The sequence below is a fragment of the Balaenoptera musculus genome, chromosome 10, assembly GCF_009873245.2.
Source record: "Balaenoptera musculus isolate JJ_BM4_2016_0621 chromosome 10, mBalMus1.pri.v3, whole genome shotgun sequence".
In the NCBI taxonomy this organism is placed as follows: Eukaryota; Metazoa; Chordata; class Mammalia; order Artiodactyla; family Balaenopteridae; genus Balaenoptera; species Balaenoptera musculus.
Window position 1 is genome coordinate 31,367,356 of NC_045794.1, and position 14,712 is coordinate 31,382,067.

General features: G+C 33.0%; 1 protein-coding gene across 1 annotated transcript in view; it reads left to right on the forward strand.

Moving 5' to 3' along the window:
* LRRK2 (leucine rich repeat kinase 2) overlaps positions 1–12,823 on the forward strand; it is a 142,768-nt gene extending 129,945 nt beyond the window's left edge. Inside the window, 9 exon segments of the mRNA XM_036865466.1 lie at positions 221–414; positions 1,659–1,731; positions 3,752–3,936; positions 7,113–7,183; positions 7,186–7,257; positions 8,536–8,747; positions 9,519–9,528; positions 10,567–10,638; positions 11,247–12,823. Coding sequence (XP_036721361.1) covers positions 221–414; positions 1,659–1,731; positions 3,752–3,936; positions 7,113–7,183; positions 7,186–7,257; positions 8,536–8,747; positions 9,519–9,528; positions 10,567–10,638; positions 11,247–11,368 — 1,011 coding nt within the window. The 3' untranslated portion in view covers positions 11,369–12,823.
* Positions 12,824–14,712: the final 1,889 nt, after the last annotated feature.

The following is a 14,712-nucleotide window of genomic DNA, read 5'->3' on the forward strand; positions in this document are numbered from 1 at the left end:
TTAGTTTCAGGTGCATTCTAGACAGGCATTTAAAAAATTTTTTTGCCAGTTAACTCATTTATTGTTGAAAGTTAAATAAAATTGGCATTATTTTTAAAATTAAAACCAAGAAAGTAAAAAGAGTTAAGTATGTGGATTACATAATATTTTCATTCTATGTAAGTTCTAGTCACTTAAGCTAGAACCAAGTCCTTTAGAGTGTGTTTTCTTTTCTTAACAGGAAGTTACTGATAGTAGAATATTGTGCCTAGCCTTGGTGCATCTTCCTGTTGAAAAGGAAAGCTGGATTGTATCTGGAACACAGTCTGGCATGCTCCTTGTCATCAATACTGAAGATGAGAGAAAGAGGCATACTCTTGAAAAGATGACTGATTCTGTTACTTGCTTGTATTGCAATTCCTTTTCCAAGCAAAGGTAAGGTAGTGATTTTGACCATTGGGGGAAAATTACATATCTTTTAGATGACTTAATTGTGTGCAAAATTGTTACAGTATCAACAAAGGTTGCTCATTTTTAACATTTTTCCGTTGGTTGCATATATTAAAGGGAACTATAGGAAGCCACAAAGATATTTGTATTTTTCTGTATACAGATCAAGCTGAGACAGTTAAAAAATAGGTCCGTCATTTCTTCAGGCTTCCAGCCTTGCTCCTGGTTTTATCTCAACTATGGCTCTAACTCTTCACCACTCAGCACATCAGTTCACTTTTGTAGGGCCTCTACAAAGATGAGGTCTCATTCATTCTTACTTTGAATACATGTATATCAATAAACTGTTATATGCCAGTCTAAAGCATATCACTTAACTAACTACCAAATTGGAAAAAAACTTCAGTAGATGAATTCAGAAGTTGTCAATAGGTAAAATGGCTTAACCATTATCAGTCGAAAGGATCTTATCTCAGGAATTTATAGAAATGGCAGAATTTCCGGTGTAACAGGTTAGTTGCTGTAATATTTGGGGCAGTATGATTTCCAGGAGCCATTTAGATTATGCACCATATACTTCTCTGGTTTAAGTCAGTACTGGAAAATAAAAAGTATTAGAAAAATGTGAAGTCCAAGTTTTTGGTGGCTAAAATATAAACTCCACTGGCAATTTTGGAGTTGAAATTATTTGGATACTGTCAAATAAAAATTTCATCAGATGAAGTCAAATAGGCAAGGAAGACTTTAAGATTATTGCAGTAGGGGAGAGGGATTGGACTCAGCTCTGCTGAAATAAAAGGTGGGAGAGTTTTTAAACCCTGTAATGAGCTAGTGGAAAAGTACTGGAGGACATTGGGGGAGGGGGAGGGTCAGTGTGATTAGGCCATCTGTGTTTGCTGATTGTTGCTTATTGAAGTTAGGCTCCTACCGTCCCACAAAGACTAGGAGAAGGGGTACCATCCTTCCTGATGACATTTCAGAGAGGGCGCCCAGATCCTTGAGAAAGACATTCTTGAGTTGTAAAACTTGAAGAAGCTCTACAACTTAAATGGGCAGAGAAAGAAGTTGCAATTTAATTTTCTCAAGTAAATGCTATAAGGAAAAGGAGGTAGAGGCCAATAATCAGGAAGAAACCTATCTAAAGTTTAGTTAAGGTATGTGGGATGTTAAGACCATCTTGGTCAATATAAGCATTATTTTTGTAACAATTTTGACCTTTTTTCTTTTAGCAAGCAAAAAAAATTCCTTTTAGTGGGAACTGCTGATGGCAACTTAGCAATTTTTGAAGATAAAACTGTTAAGGTAAATGTTGAACGCATTCTGGATCAGAATTTAAGTTCTTTGTTTTATGTTTACTCATCACCGCCCTCCTTCTAACTGATTATAAACTCCCTGAGATTCTGGATCATATATTCTGCTTTTTCTCTTTTTATTGCTTCAGGAAGTCTTGAACACAGTAGATTCTCTATAAGTACTTACTGATTAACTGTATATTTTATATGAATGAACCAAGGATGAACTGATAAATGAGATCTGATTTATAAGGTTAGGGATGGAAATAATTCCATTTTTATATAACTGAAGTAGATAATTTCTTATAAATACATTGTGGAAAAAACAAGGGAAACAAGTTTTAAGTCTGGCTTGCTACCAACCTGTTCTTTTTCTTCTTTTTTTTTTTTAACGTCTTTATTGGAGTATAATTGCTTTACAGTGGTGTGTTAGTTTCTGCTGTATAACGAAGTGAATCAGCTATGTGTATACATACATCCCCATAACTCCTCCCTCTTGCGACTCCCTCCCACCTTCCGTATCCCACCCCTCTAGGTGGACACAAAGCACCGAGCTCATCTCCCTGTGCTATGCGGCTGCTTCCCACTAGCTATCTATTTTACATTTGGTAGTGTATATATGTCAGTGCCACTCTCTCACTTCGTCCCAGCTTACCCTTCTCCTTCCCTGTGTCCTCAAGTCCATTCTCTATGTCTGTGTCTTTATTCCTGTCCTGCCCCTAGGTTCTTCAGAACCACTTTTTTTTTTTTTTTTTTTTTTTAGATTCCATATATATGTGTTAGCATACGGTATTTATTTTTCTCTTTCTGACTTACTTCACTGTGTATGACCGTCTCTAGGTCCATCCACCTCGCTACAAATAACTCAATTTCATTTCTTTTTATGGCTGAGTAATATTCCATTGTATATATGTGCCACATCTTCTTTATCCATTCATCTGTCGATGGACACCTAGGTTGCTTCCATGTCCTGGCTATTGTAAGTAGTGCTGCAATGAACATTGTGGTACATGACTCTTTTTGAATTATGGTTTTCTCAGGGTATATGCCCAGTAGTGGGATTGCTGGATCGTATGGTAGTTCTATTTTTAGTTTTTAAGGAACTTCCATACTGTTCTCCATAGCGGCTGTATCAATTTACATTCCCACCAACAGTGCAGAAGGGTTCCTTTTTCTCCACACCCTCTCCAGCATTTATTGTTTGTAGATTTTTTGATGATGGCCATTCTGACCAGTGTGAGGTGATACCTTATTGTAGTTTTGATTTGCATTTCTCTAATGATTAGTGATGTTGAGCATCCTTTCATGTGTTTGTTGGCAATCTGTATATCTTCTTTGGAGAAATGTCTATTTAGGTCTTCTGCCCATTTTTGGATTGGGTTGTTTGATTTTTTGTTATGAGCTGCGTGAGCTGCTTGTATATTTTGAAGATTAATCCTTTGTCAGTTGCTTCGTTTGCAAATATTTTCTCCCATTCTGAGGGTTGTCTTTTCGTCTTGTTTATGGTTTCCTTTGCTGTGCAAAAGCCTTTAAGTTTCATTAGGTCCCATTTGTTTACTTTTGTTTTTATTTCCATTTCTCTAGGAGGTCAACCTGTTCTTTAACCTTGAAGAAATCATTTGACTTTCTGTTATTAAGGTTCACATTGATCATTAAAGAATTAATTTCTCCATCCATCTTTCATCTGTGGTTCCATCTAGTCATTCAACATCCTACCCATTCATACTCTTTGTTATCAAAAAAGCTTATTATCTAATGAGAGACAAAGAAGTAATTATAGTATAATCCCTAGGTTACTTCCTGTACAATTTTTGCATGGGGAAGTGAAGAGATTGGTTATAAGGATAACACATTGAATACCATTTGAATTAAATCCTGTTTTTATAAGTCCTTTGAAAAATGTATCCTGAATTTTTATTTTAATACCTCTAACCATTTAAGATGGTAAGTAGTTTTTAGAAAGCTGAAATTTTACAGTTTCATTCTGTGGATACTCAATTTACTGAATGCGTTTTCTCTTTTTGGCAAAGTGTAAAGGAGCTGCTCCTTTGAAGACACTCAATATAGGAAATGTCAGCACCCCACTGATGTGTTTGAGTGAATCCATGAATTCAACCGAAAGAAACATTACGTGGGGAGGATGTGGTACAAAAGTTTTCTCATTTTCTGATGATTTCACCATTCAGAAACTGATTGAGACCAGGACAAATCAGCTGTAAGTTATTCCTATCTATGCAACTCATTTACCATTTTTTTCATGTTTATTCTTTATAATCAAGTCAATAATGCTATCGATAATCCCAAACAAAGACCTTTCAAAATGCATACTTTATTTTTCTATTGTAAATTTAAATATTCATTATAGAACTTAGAAAGCAGAGGAAAATTAAAAAATCACCCAGTCTAATCACATTTGAGATAAAATATGAAAACTCATAGTAATTTTAGTAGTATCTATCAATCTAAATTTTTATAATTTTCATTATCTCTGTATCAAATTAAATATGGAATTTGAGAGGCATCAACTCATTATGTTACTAAAGATATGGATTTTACACATGTATTTTGTATAATTTTCTTTGTTATTTCTTTTTTTATTGAGGTATAGTTGATTTACAATATTATATAAGTTTCAGGTGTACAACATAGTGATTCACAATTTTTAAAGGTTATATTCCATTTATAGTTAAACTATTGGCTATATTCCCTGTGTTGTACTATATATCCTTATAGCTTATTTATTTTATACATAGTAGTTTTTACCTCTTAATCCCCTAACATTATCTTGGCCCTCCCCACCTTCCCTATCCCCACTGGTAAACACTAGTTTGTTCTCTGTATCTGTGAGTCTGTTTCTATTTTGTTATATTCACTAGTTTGTTTTATTTTTTAGATTCTACGTAGAAGTGATATCAAACAGTATTTGTTTTTCTTTTACTTATTTCACTTATCATAATAACCTCTAAGTCCATCCATGTTGTTGCAAATGGCAAAATTTCATTCTTTTTTATAGCTGGGTATTATTCTATTGTATATGTATATATACCACATCTTCTTTATCCGTTCATCTGTTGATGGACACTTAGGTTGCTTCCATATCTTGGCTATTGTAAATAATGCTACTATGAATATTAGGGTGTGTGTATCTTTTCAAATTAGTGTTTTCATTTTTTTTGGATAAATACCCAGGAGTGGAATTGCTGGGGCATATGGTAGTTCTATTTTAGTTTTTGAGAAACCTCCATACTGTTCCCACAGTGGCTGCACCAATTTACATTCTCACCAACAGTGTATGAGGTTTCCCTTTTCTCCACATTCTTGCCAATATTTATTATTTGTGGTCTCTTTGATGATAGCCATTCTGACAGGTGTGAGGTGATATCTCACTGTGGTTTTAATTTGGATTTCTCTGATGATTAATGATGTTGAGCATCTTTTCATGTGCCTGTAGACCATCTCTATGTCTTCTTTGGAAAATGTCTGTTCAGGTCTTCTGCCCATTTTTTAATTGGGTTTTTGTTTCTTCTGATGTGGAGTTATAGGAGCTGTCTATATATTGTGGATATTAACCCTTTATCAATCATATCATTTGCAAATATTTTCTTCCATTCAGTAGGTTGTCTTTTCATTTTGTTGATGGTTTCCTTTGCTGTGCAAAAGCTTTTAAGTTTACTTAGGTCCTATTGTTTATTTTTGCTGTTATTTTCTTTGCTTTAGGAGACATATCCAAAAAAAAAAATTTGTTACAATTTAAGCCAAAGGGTGCTCAGCCTATGTTTTCTTCTAGGAGTTTTATGGTACCTAATCTTACATTTAAGTCTTTAATCCACTTTGAGTTTATTTTTGTATATGCTGTTAGAGAATCTTCTATATTTCATTCTTTTCCATGTAGCTGTCCTGTTTTTCCAGCACCACTTATTGAAGACACTGTCTTTTCTCCATTGCACATTCTTGCCTTCTTTGTTGTAGATTAATTGAACATAAGTGGGTGGGTTTATTTCTGGTCTCTTATATTCCATTGATCTATGTGTTTGTTTTTGTGCCAGTACCATACTGTTTTGATTACTGTAGCTTTGTAATATAGTCTGAAGTCAGGGAGTGTGGTTCCTTAAGTTATGTTCTTTCTCAAGATTGTTTTGGCTATTCAGGTCTTTTGTATTTCCATACAAATTTTAAAATTATTTGTTCTTGTTCTGTGAAAAATGCCATTAGTATTTTAATAGGGATTGCATTGAATATGTAGATTACGTTGGGTAGTATGGTCATTTTAACAATATTAATTCTTCCAATCCATGAACACAGTGTGGGTTTCCATTGGTTTGTGTCATCTTCAATTTCTTTCATCAGAGTCTTACAATTTTCTGAGTACAGCTCTTTTATCTGCTGTAGTAGGTTTATTCCTTGTTATTTTATTCTTTTTGATGCAGTTGTTAATGGGATTGTTTCCTTAATTTCTCTTTCTGATTGTTTGTTGTTAGTGTATAGAAATGCAACAGATTTCTGTATCCTGACAAAGTGTAAAGGAGCTGCTCAAAGTGTAAAGTCTGCAACTTTAGTGAATTCATTGATGAGCTCTAGTAGTTTTCTGGTAGCAACTTTAGGATTTTCTATATGTATAGTATCATGTCATCTGCAAACAGTGACAGTTTTACTTCTTCCTTTCCAGTTTGGATTCCTTTTATTGCTTTTTCTTGTCTGATAGCTGTGTCTAGGACTTCCAGTATTATGTTGAATAAAAGTAGCGAGAGTGGGCATCCTTGTCTTGTTCCTGATATTAGAAGGAATGCTTTCAGGTTTTCACCATTGAGAATGATGTTAGCTATGTGCTTGTCATATATAGCCTGTATTGTGTTGAGATATGTTCCCTCTATGACCACTTTCTTTAGAGTTTTTATCATAAATGGATGTTGAATTTTGTCAAAAGCCTTTTCTGCCTCTATTGAGATGATCATATGATTTTTATTCTTCAGTTTGTTAATGTGTTGTATCACACTGATTGATTTGTGGATATTGAAAAATCCTTGCATTGCTGGGTTAAATCCTACTTGATAATGGTATATGATCATTTTAATGTATTGTTGGATTTGGTTTGCTAATATTTTGTTGAGGATTTTTGCATCTATGTTTATCAGTGATACTGGCCTGTAATTTTATTTTTTTGTGTTTTCTTTGTCTGGTTTTTGTGGAGCTCTCTGGTCCTGGACTTTTGTTCGCAAAGTATTCTATTCAGAATGGTTAGGGGATAATATGAAATAATTGCCAAATACTCTAGCCTATTTCTTTTTCAAAATAGTGTTAATCCTTTATATGCATTAAGAACTAACATAATAAAGTTGTATTATATTTTGAAATACTAGAAAAATGAAATGGCATTCTTTTCTTTCCCCCTAGGTTTTCTTATGCATCTTTCAGTGATTCCAACGTCCTAGCAGTGGTGGTAGACACGGCTCTTTATGTTGCTAAGAAAATAGCCCATTTGTGGAAGTGTGGGACAAGAAGACTGAAAAACTCTGTGAACTGATAGACTGTGTGCACTTTTAAGTAAATTAATTTTTTAAAAAATTTTATTGTGAAAAGAATACTACATGAGACCTACCCACTTAACAAATTTTTAAGTGTACAATATGTTGTTGACTGTAGGTACAGTGTCATTGGTTCTTTATTTATGCCTGTAAGAGCTGTCCTCCTACACTCAGATTTCACAGAGAGAGGAAGTATGGCTTATTTTTCTTCCTTTCTACTTCTAAATAGAAAAAATGTTAAAAAAACAAAACAAACAAAACAACCATAGAAACAAAATTGTTAATGCTTCTCAGCACCATCTGTTGGTATCCAGCAAATTTCATTTTGAAAAAAAAATAGGCACATAATAGATATGGTTTCCTCAGGTATTACAAGAAAAAGTCACAAAACAATATAAAATACGGGTGAAAAAATGTACCGGATTGACCTGTGCACTAAGGAGGGAAGATCAAGATGCCAGACTGAGACCGCAGTGCTCAGTCTGATGCAGTGTGTCAGAGACTTCCCATCAAGCACATCCCTTGTTTGCTGCTGCTGGCACACAGGACCATTGCCAGCCTTATTTGCTAGCTACTTCATAGTTTTGTTCTGGTTTTACAGTATAGATTTTTTTATCTGCTGGAGAACATTTAGATTATATACCGTATCCATAAAATGAGATTTCAGAGTTTACTTTCCTAACACCTTCTTAGTTTTTCTCTGGATGGTGAGGAGATTTATGTTCAGAAGAGCTGAAAGTTCTGACTGGTAAAGGGTCCCTTACTTCCTGAAATTCTAAAATTATTACGATTCTTTTACTTCTGGATACCTCATTTTTGTCATGAATTACTCATTAGCTCAGTGAAAAATTCAGTCGTTTGTATTCATATCTTTTACATGTAGATGATTATAATTTTATTTTCCTCTATAACTTTTAGACTTCATAAAAACCTTTTTAAACTAACTTTTTTTTCCTTCATATTGGGCAAATTGGTTTCTTTTTTTTTTTTGCTGGATTACATAGGCTTATTTATAAAAATTGTGTCTATCCTATTTATTTCAGAATTTCTTGAAGTTAAGAGGCAATTGTGGTATCTTTGATCATTGATGCTTTATGTAGTGAAACGTGGCTCTTTGACATTCTATATTTAGAACATTAGTTTCTGTCCAATTTTAATAGTATGTAATGTATGCTGTCATGTATTCATAATTTAAAATGTTATATATGTGTGTGTGTCTGTATATACAGAGATAGACACACATTTATTTTATCTATTTCTGAAAAAAGTATTAATGCATACTTTCCTTACGGTTTTTAGGGAGGAGCTGGTCAAAGCAAACAAGGAAGCGAAACACCAAATGTCTTACTCTGGGAGAGTGAAAACTCTCTGCCTCCAGAAGAACACTGCCCTCTGGATAGGGACTGGAGGGGGCCATATCTTAACTCCTTGATCTTCAGCTCGTCGAATCATCCGTATAATTCACAAGCTTTGTGATTCTGTTAGGGCCATGATGAACTGCACAGTTAGGCAAGTTTCTTTCCTTTAGATCTTTTTTTCATATTCTCTAAGACTATAAAAATAAGTTTTTATTTTAAATTTAAGTTTTCTCTTTACTTTCCAATGTAATGTGAAGTGTCTCAGAAGTTCACAGTGAAATTTTGCAGGATGTATTTTGAATAGGGCGCTTAAAAACATGGAGGGAATAGATGTTTTTAGTCCCATAAGAGAAGCAGATTATTGTAACTGAACACTAAATTTGGGTCTTACTTTCTCTTTGTTCTTTACAATTAAGACAAAAACATATAATGTTGAGTATTTTTAAGTTTTTGACCAAAGAAATTAAAACATGTTTATTTTGAGCATAGTTTAAGCTTCCTACTAGTTTTTCATTCTATAAATAAATTTATATTCTTGTAGCAATATATGCTGAACTTCACAATCTACAAATATTGACAAATCATAATGTTTTACTCAAGCTTTTATGTTTTTTCTTGTTACTCCTTTTCTACTTAAGTATGAAAAAATCATGATAGCACATGATACTCACACTTAACTATCTTCTTTTGACTAATTATTTGCTTTAGGGAATAGACTTAGTATATATAGAGTTGATCACAAAAATGGGGTTAAGTTCTGCAAAACTAGAGTTAATGTAGCTTTAGCAATGAGAATAAAATGTTTAACAGGGTAAAGAAAATAGTAAGTTCCTTTTACAGGAATATATTAAGGAGTGAGACAATATTTCTCCTCAACCTCACCATTTCCATGAATGGGTGTCAGAGTTGCACAAGAGTTAGAATTAGGTGCTCCTAGTGACTGGTGACTACCAGGACACACGTCCACACCAGCAAAGTAGTAGGTGTGCAGGGGGTTGTCCCTCTAGTCTTACTCACCTAGGTTGTGTTAACCTTAACTTAATTTGTATGTATTGAGTCGGCCAAGAAGTTCATTTGGGTATTTCCGTACGAACTTTTTGGCCAGCCCAATACTTTGGGATCCAAATGGTTGTTCATTACTGATGTTATAGTGAGATTTCAATGGGTGTAATTGATTTTTTAAATAATTTAAACATAATGTACAATGTATGGCATGATCTGGCTTCACTCCAGCTCTCTAGCCCTTATCATTTGCCATATTCCTCTCTGCTCTTTCTGGTCTAGAAGAACATTCAGTCCCTCTTAAATACTATGCTTCACCCTACCTCAAGGTTTTATGTTTTATGTTTTATGTGTTTTGCCTAGTTAACTTAGTTACCAAGTATTAACTAATCTCCTCACTAGACCATAAACTCCATGTGGGTTGGGTCTGCTTTTGTTTGTTCCCTTTTATTCCCATGGCCTAGCCTAGGGCCTAGTACATAGAGGATTTTGATAAATATTTGTTGAATAAATTATTTAATGACTTGAGAATAAAGTATGGTTATGTGACAGGGTATCAGTATATTATCTGTCCATGCAACTCTCTATCCAGGTGCTTCACATTTGACCAGTGCCTTATAATATCCAAAGCACTTTTGCACACACTGTCTCTTCAACATATAACTTTGGCTGGAGGGGTACTGTATAAATATTGAACCCATTTTGCAGAAAGGTTAAGCTATTTTCTCAGATTCACAAAATTAATAAGAATTATAATAAGGAGTAGATCACAAATTTTCTAACTTTAAAAAATTTCTGGTCATCTTGGAGAGTTTTTTAATTCAGTATAGTTGAGGGATCTCCTAAATAGTGGAATTGTAAGTTAAGTTCCAAGGTTTTTGTGTCTTAAATATGAACAGTTGTACTCTTTAAAGTCCAACTTATTATATTGTTTTAACAGAAAACTTTTATTTTTTGATAAAGGAAGCCTTAAAAGTGTCATGCTGGTTTTGGGGTATAATCGGAAGAGTACTGAAGGTATGCAACATCAAAAAGGTAATGTTTAATAGGATACTGTATTCCAAGCAGAGTGCAATGATGTGAATGATTATAACATACTATGTGTTTATACATTTATAGTAAATATTACATATGCTATAAAACTTTAGGCATTTTTAATTGGTAGCTTCTTTATAGTGCAAATAATTTAGATATAAATTTTTTAAATTAAGTTTTAGTGATTTAGCAGTGTTAAGTATTTATTTTTCAGGTGAAATAGAGATATCAACCACTATAAAATGAGAACTAGCTCAAACCTAAACTAAATGTGGATATTTTTCCTTACATATTACCTGTATCCATATTATGTCTGATTTTCAACAGTGTTTGAAAAATCTTTATTTCTTTCAGAAAATGAAGTGTTATAGGTTATTAAAGGTCCACACTTATTAAAATTTAATAGTTCTATAATGTATTTTAAACATTTTCCAAATGTAATTTCTTATAAATGTCAATAATTTAGTACATTATTTACATATACATATACACAGACACACACACACACACACATTTGTCCAAGGCAACTAAATATAAATTAACAAAAAGTAAAATAAAAATGTCTCATGGCAGATCTTTGAAACATGATTTGTTTTTTAATTTTCTAGAGATACAGTCCTGCTTGTCTGTTTGGGACATCAATCTTCCACATGAAGTGCAAAATTTAGAAAAACATATTGGAGTGAGAAAAGAATTAGCTGAAAAAATGAGAAGAATATCTGTTGAATAAGAGGGATCTTGGAAATCTTTGTCTTTGGATGGGAAAATTATTATCTTGTAAATATTCTTTAAAAAATGTTTACATATAAAAAGGGTATTTCCACTACTTGCTGTTTGCTAATGTGTATATGAAGGAATGTTTATAGGTTTTATTTTGTAAAAATATATAAAATTGTTACCAATGAAAATACTTTTTAAAGAACTATTTAAAATATAATGTTTCTTATAAATCCTAATTAATTTGTGGATTAAGTAATGAGAGGAAATCGAAAAAGTACTTCATTGCAGTACTCGTACTGAAATTTACAAAGTGGATAATTTTTTGTTTTGTTACTCATAATGAAGGTAAACTTTATTTTACATTCTGTGATTGACAGGTCTATTGCTGGACTACTTTCTAGATAGTCTATAAAATAGAATAAAAATGTTAGAACAGTGTTACATGTAATACATTCCTTCTTAGATTGCTTTTAAATGAAGTTATCATATATGCTTGTAAATAGTCAATGAATTTGCACTAATAAAGCCCTTTGTTGGGACGTGAGTTCTTTTTGTTCCTGATGCAAGCAGTGCATTTCATACAACTTCACTTTATCTAAAAGAGAATGCCGTGAAACATGCTGATAAGAAACCAACATATTGTCAAAATCCTCCTATCCAAGAAAGACATAGCCACTCTCTTTTCCTATATTACAACTCTGCCTTTGAATGTGGAACCCTGAAGTTTTATAATTGGTGTAAATAAAATGTTCAGTCCTTCAAGTGATATTTTTATGTTTTAATTTTGATTCTAAGTTCTAAGCCAGACCCCTGGCTACTTGTTTCTAATCTTCTTCACTCCAAATGTTTCTACTCTTCTTCTTCCTAAATTTGTGACCCTGCAAATTCTACATCATTCAGGTAGAAACTCTATTTTCAGAATTATAGAATTCTGCAACTCCCACCAAGACCATTGGGACAAGAATGTAACATACCAGTTTGCTGAAGAAGAACGGAGCTTTAGCTATAATGGGTACCTGTTAACCTAGTCTTCTATATTATACTTAAATTGTTTAAATAAATTCCCATGGTAGGAATATCAGGGCCGAGTACCTAGGTAACCATTTAAGTGTCATTTCTGCTTTAAGAAAATACATTTTTGGTAAATCTGTTGGCCCTGGCCAATATTTATAATTCCAAACAATTCCCTATGATAGGATAACTAGCCCATTTAATAATCTCAAAACTGAGAATTTTATTATATGAAGACTAAATTTCTTTATATTAAGGGTAATTAATACATTCTTAACCCTGAAAGAGTCTCCATTTTTCAGAAGACCTATATTTTAATTTGTTGTGTAGTTCAAAAAAAAAGTCAGAAATGATGGAGCTATTTGTTCCTGTGGTATTTCTTATTGTTACTTTGTATTTATATGCCAAAGACAATTATGGAGAAATATGTAAATAAACATTGTATTTAAATGAAGCAATGAACATTTTTTAAAGCATGTTTGTGAATTTTAAAACTCTTTGTGATAATGTTTTATTTTTCACATATAAGTCTGTAATCCATCTAAACTTTGTATTCATCTGTGTATGTGACATTCCACTATAGGAAGGAGTTGCTAACTGAAGTATTCTCTTGGAGCTTTATTCAATTTTCTATAGTACAACCAGTTGTCAGGATCTCGGTATAAAACCCAATGGGCATAATGTATTCTATTTTCAAATTCTCATAAAAATTTTCTTAAGAAGAATGGTTCACTCTTGAGTACTGTTCAAAAAATAAGACTTTAGAACAACTGATTTATTAAAAAAAGTCATTTAATTTTTTTTCTGCTTAGAACCCTAGTGTAAACTGCTAATCATTTTCAAAACGTAAGCATTTATCTTAACAGAAAATATACTTTGTGGGAAGTTTAGATATAAAGAAAAGGGAGCCTCTCTGAATCTAATTCTGGCAGGCATTATTGATTACGTGTGAACTATTTATTTTTCATCTGGACGGTAAGACATATTGATGAAACAGAACAAAAGTAGCAAAAAAGATTGCCTTCTTGTCACTTCTATTGCTGCTTACTGACTTACTTTTCTATCCTACATTGGTCTAAATTCCATGTCGGCCTATTACAGCACGGGGATTTCCTCGTGTCAAAATGAAAGTGGTACTTGCAAAGAGTTAACAGGATTTTTTTCTGCATTTACTGAAATAAGCATATTAAGTGCAACTCTATCAATGGTATTAGCTATGGACATACTTAATTTTTTAATATGAAGATCAGTGTAATTGATAGGATTTATGATTTTCTCTCCTCCAATGAATTGCCTGTGGCTGCTGATTTCCGGATGGTACATCCCTATTCTGAGCTGGGTAATGTTTTGTGTACAGAGTGGAGTGAGATTGCTCTGATTTTTTGTTGTTGGGGGGTGGGGTAGGAGTGGGAGTAGAGAGAGCATTGTGGTTGAAGATCATCCAGTGAAAACACTTCTGCCTTAGTACAGAATTATTTTTTCTATGTAACTTCCATGTATTACACTCAACATCTCTTTGCTCCCCTCCCTTCCTACAATATGGGTTTTTAAAAAATTTATCTGTTTCATATCCACTATGTTTGAGCTACATTACTGGCTAGCACAATGCCCCTGGCACATAATTATATATTGGAAATTTAATTTGGCATTCAAAACCTTCTATGAATTTCTGATAATTTCTGGACAGTTCTTTCTTCTTGCAGTAGGAGATTATAAAATAAATGAGATCATTTTAGTTTTATGTGACTAGAATGCTTGAATAAAGGTGGGAGTATCTTTGTTTAGCAAGAGAGATTTTATTTCAAAGATGAACATAAGTTCAGCCACATACAATAGAATGTCTTCACTGATATATGTTTATTTCAAAAGTAAACACAAGTAGTAACAATATGTAGCAATACCCTTAGTGAACTGTTATGTTAGTCTTTTAAGTCAACTCAATCCCATTTTCATAAAATGCCCTCAATTATTTTGTACACTTTGGTGTTCCATAAAGATAATTAGTATGTGTCAATTACAGAGAAATAAGTTGTCCTTCATCCATAACTATTGACATTTTACTCTTTACCTCCACTTTTTGGTTTATTGACTTTATATTAAAGAATATGGTTCTCCAGGTGTTGACTTACTTTCTAAATGTCATGATATAAATTGGTCTATAAATTATTTGTTCCTTCAAATAACTTTTACATTTTCAAGGTAATGTAAATAGGAAGAAAGAAAACTGACATAACTTGAAACAGTGACTGAAGGAGATTTTTATAGCAGAATTGCACATAATGGAAAAAGTAAAGAAATAGTCAACCTGTCTTCAATCCCTAGTTAAAGGCCTACCTGTCAAAA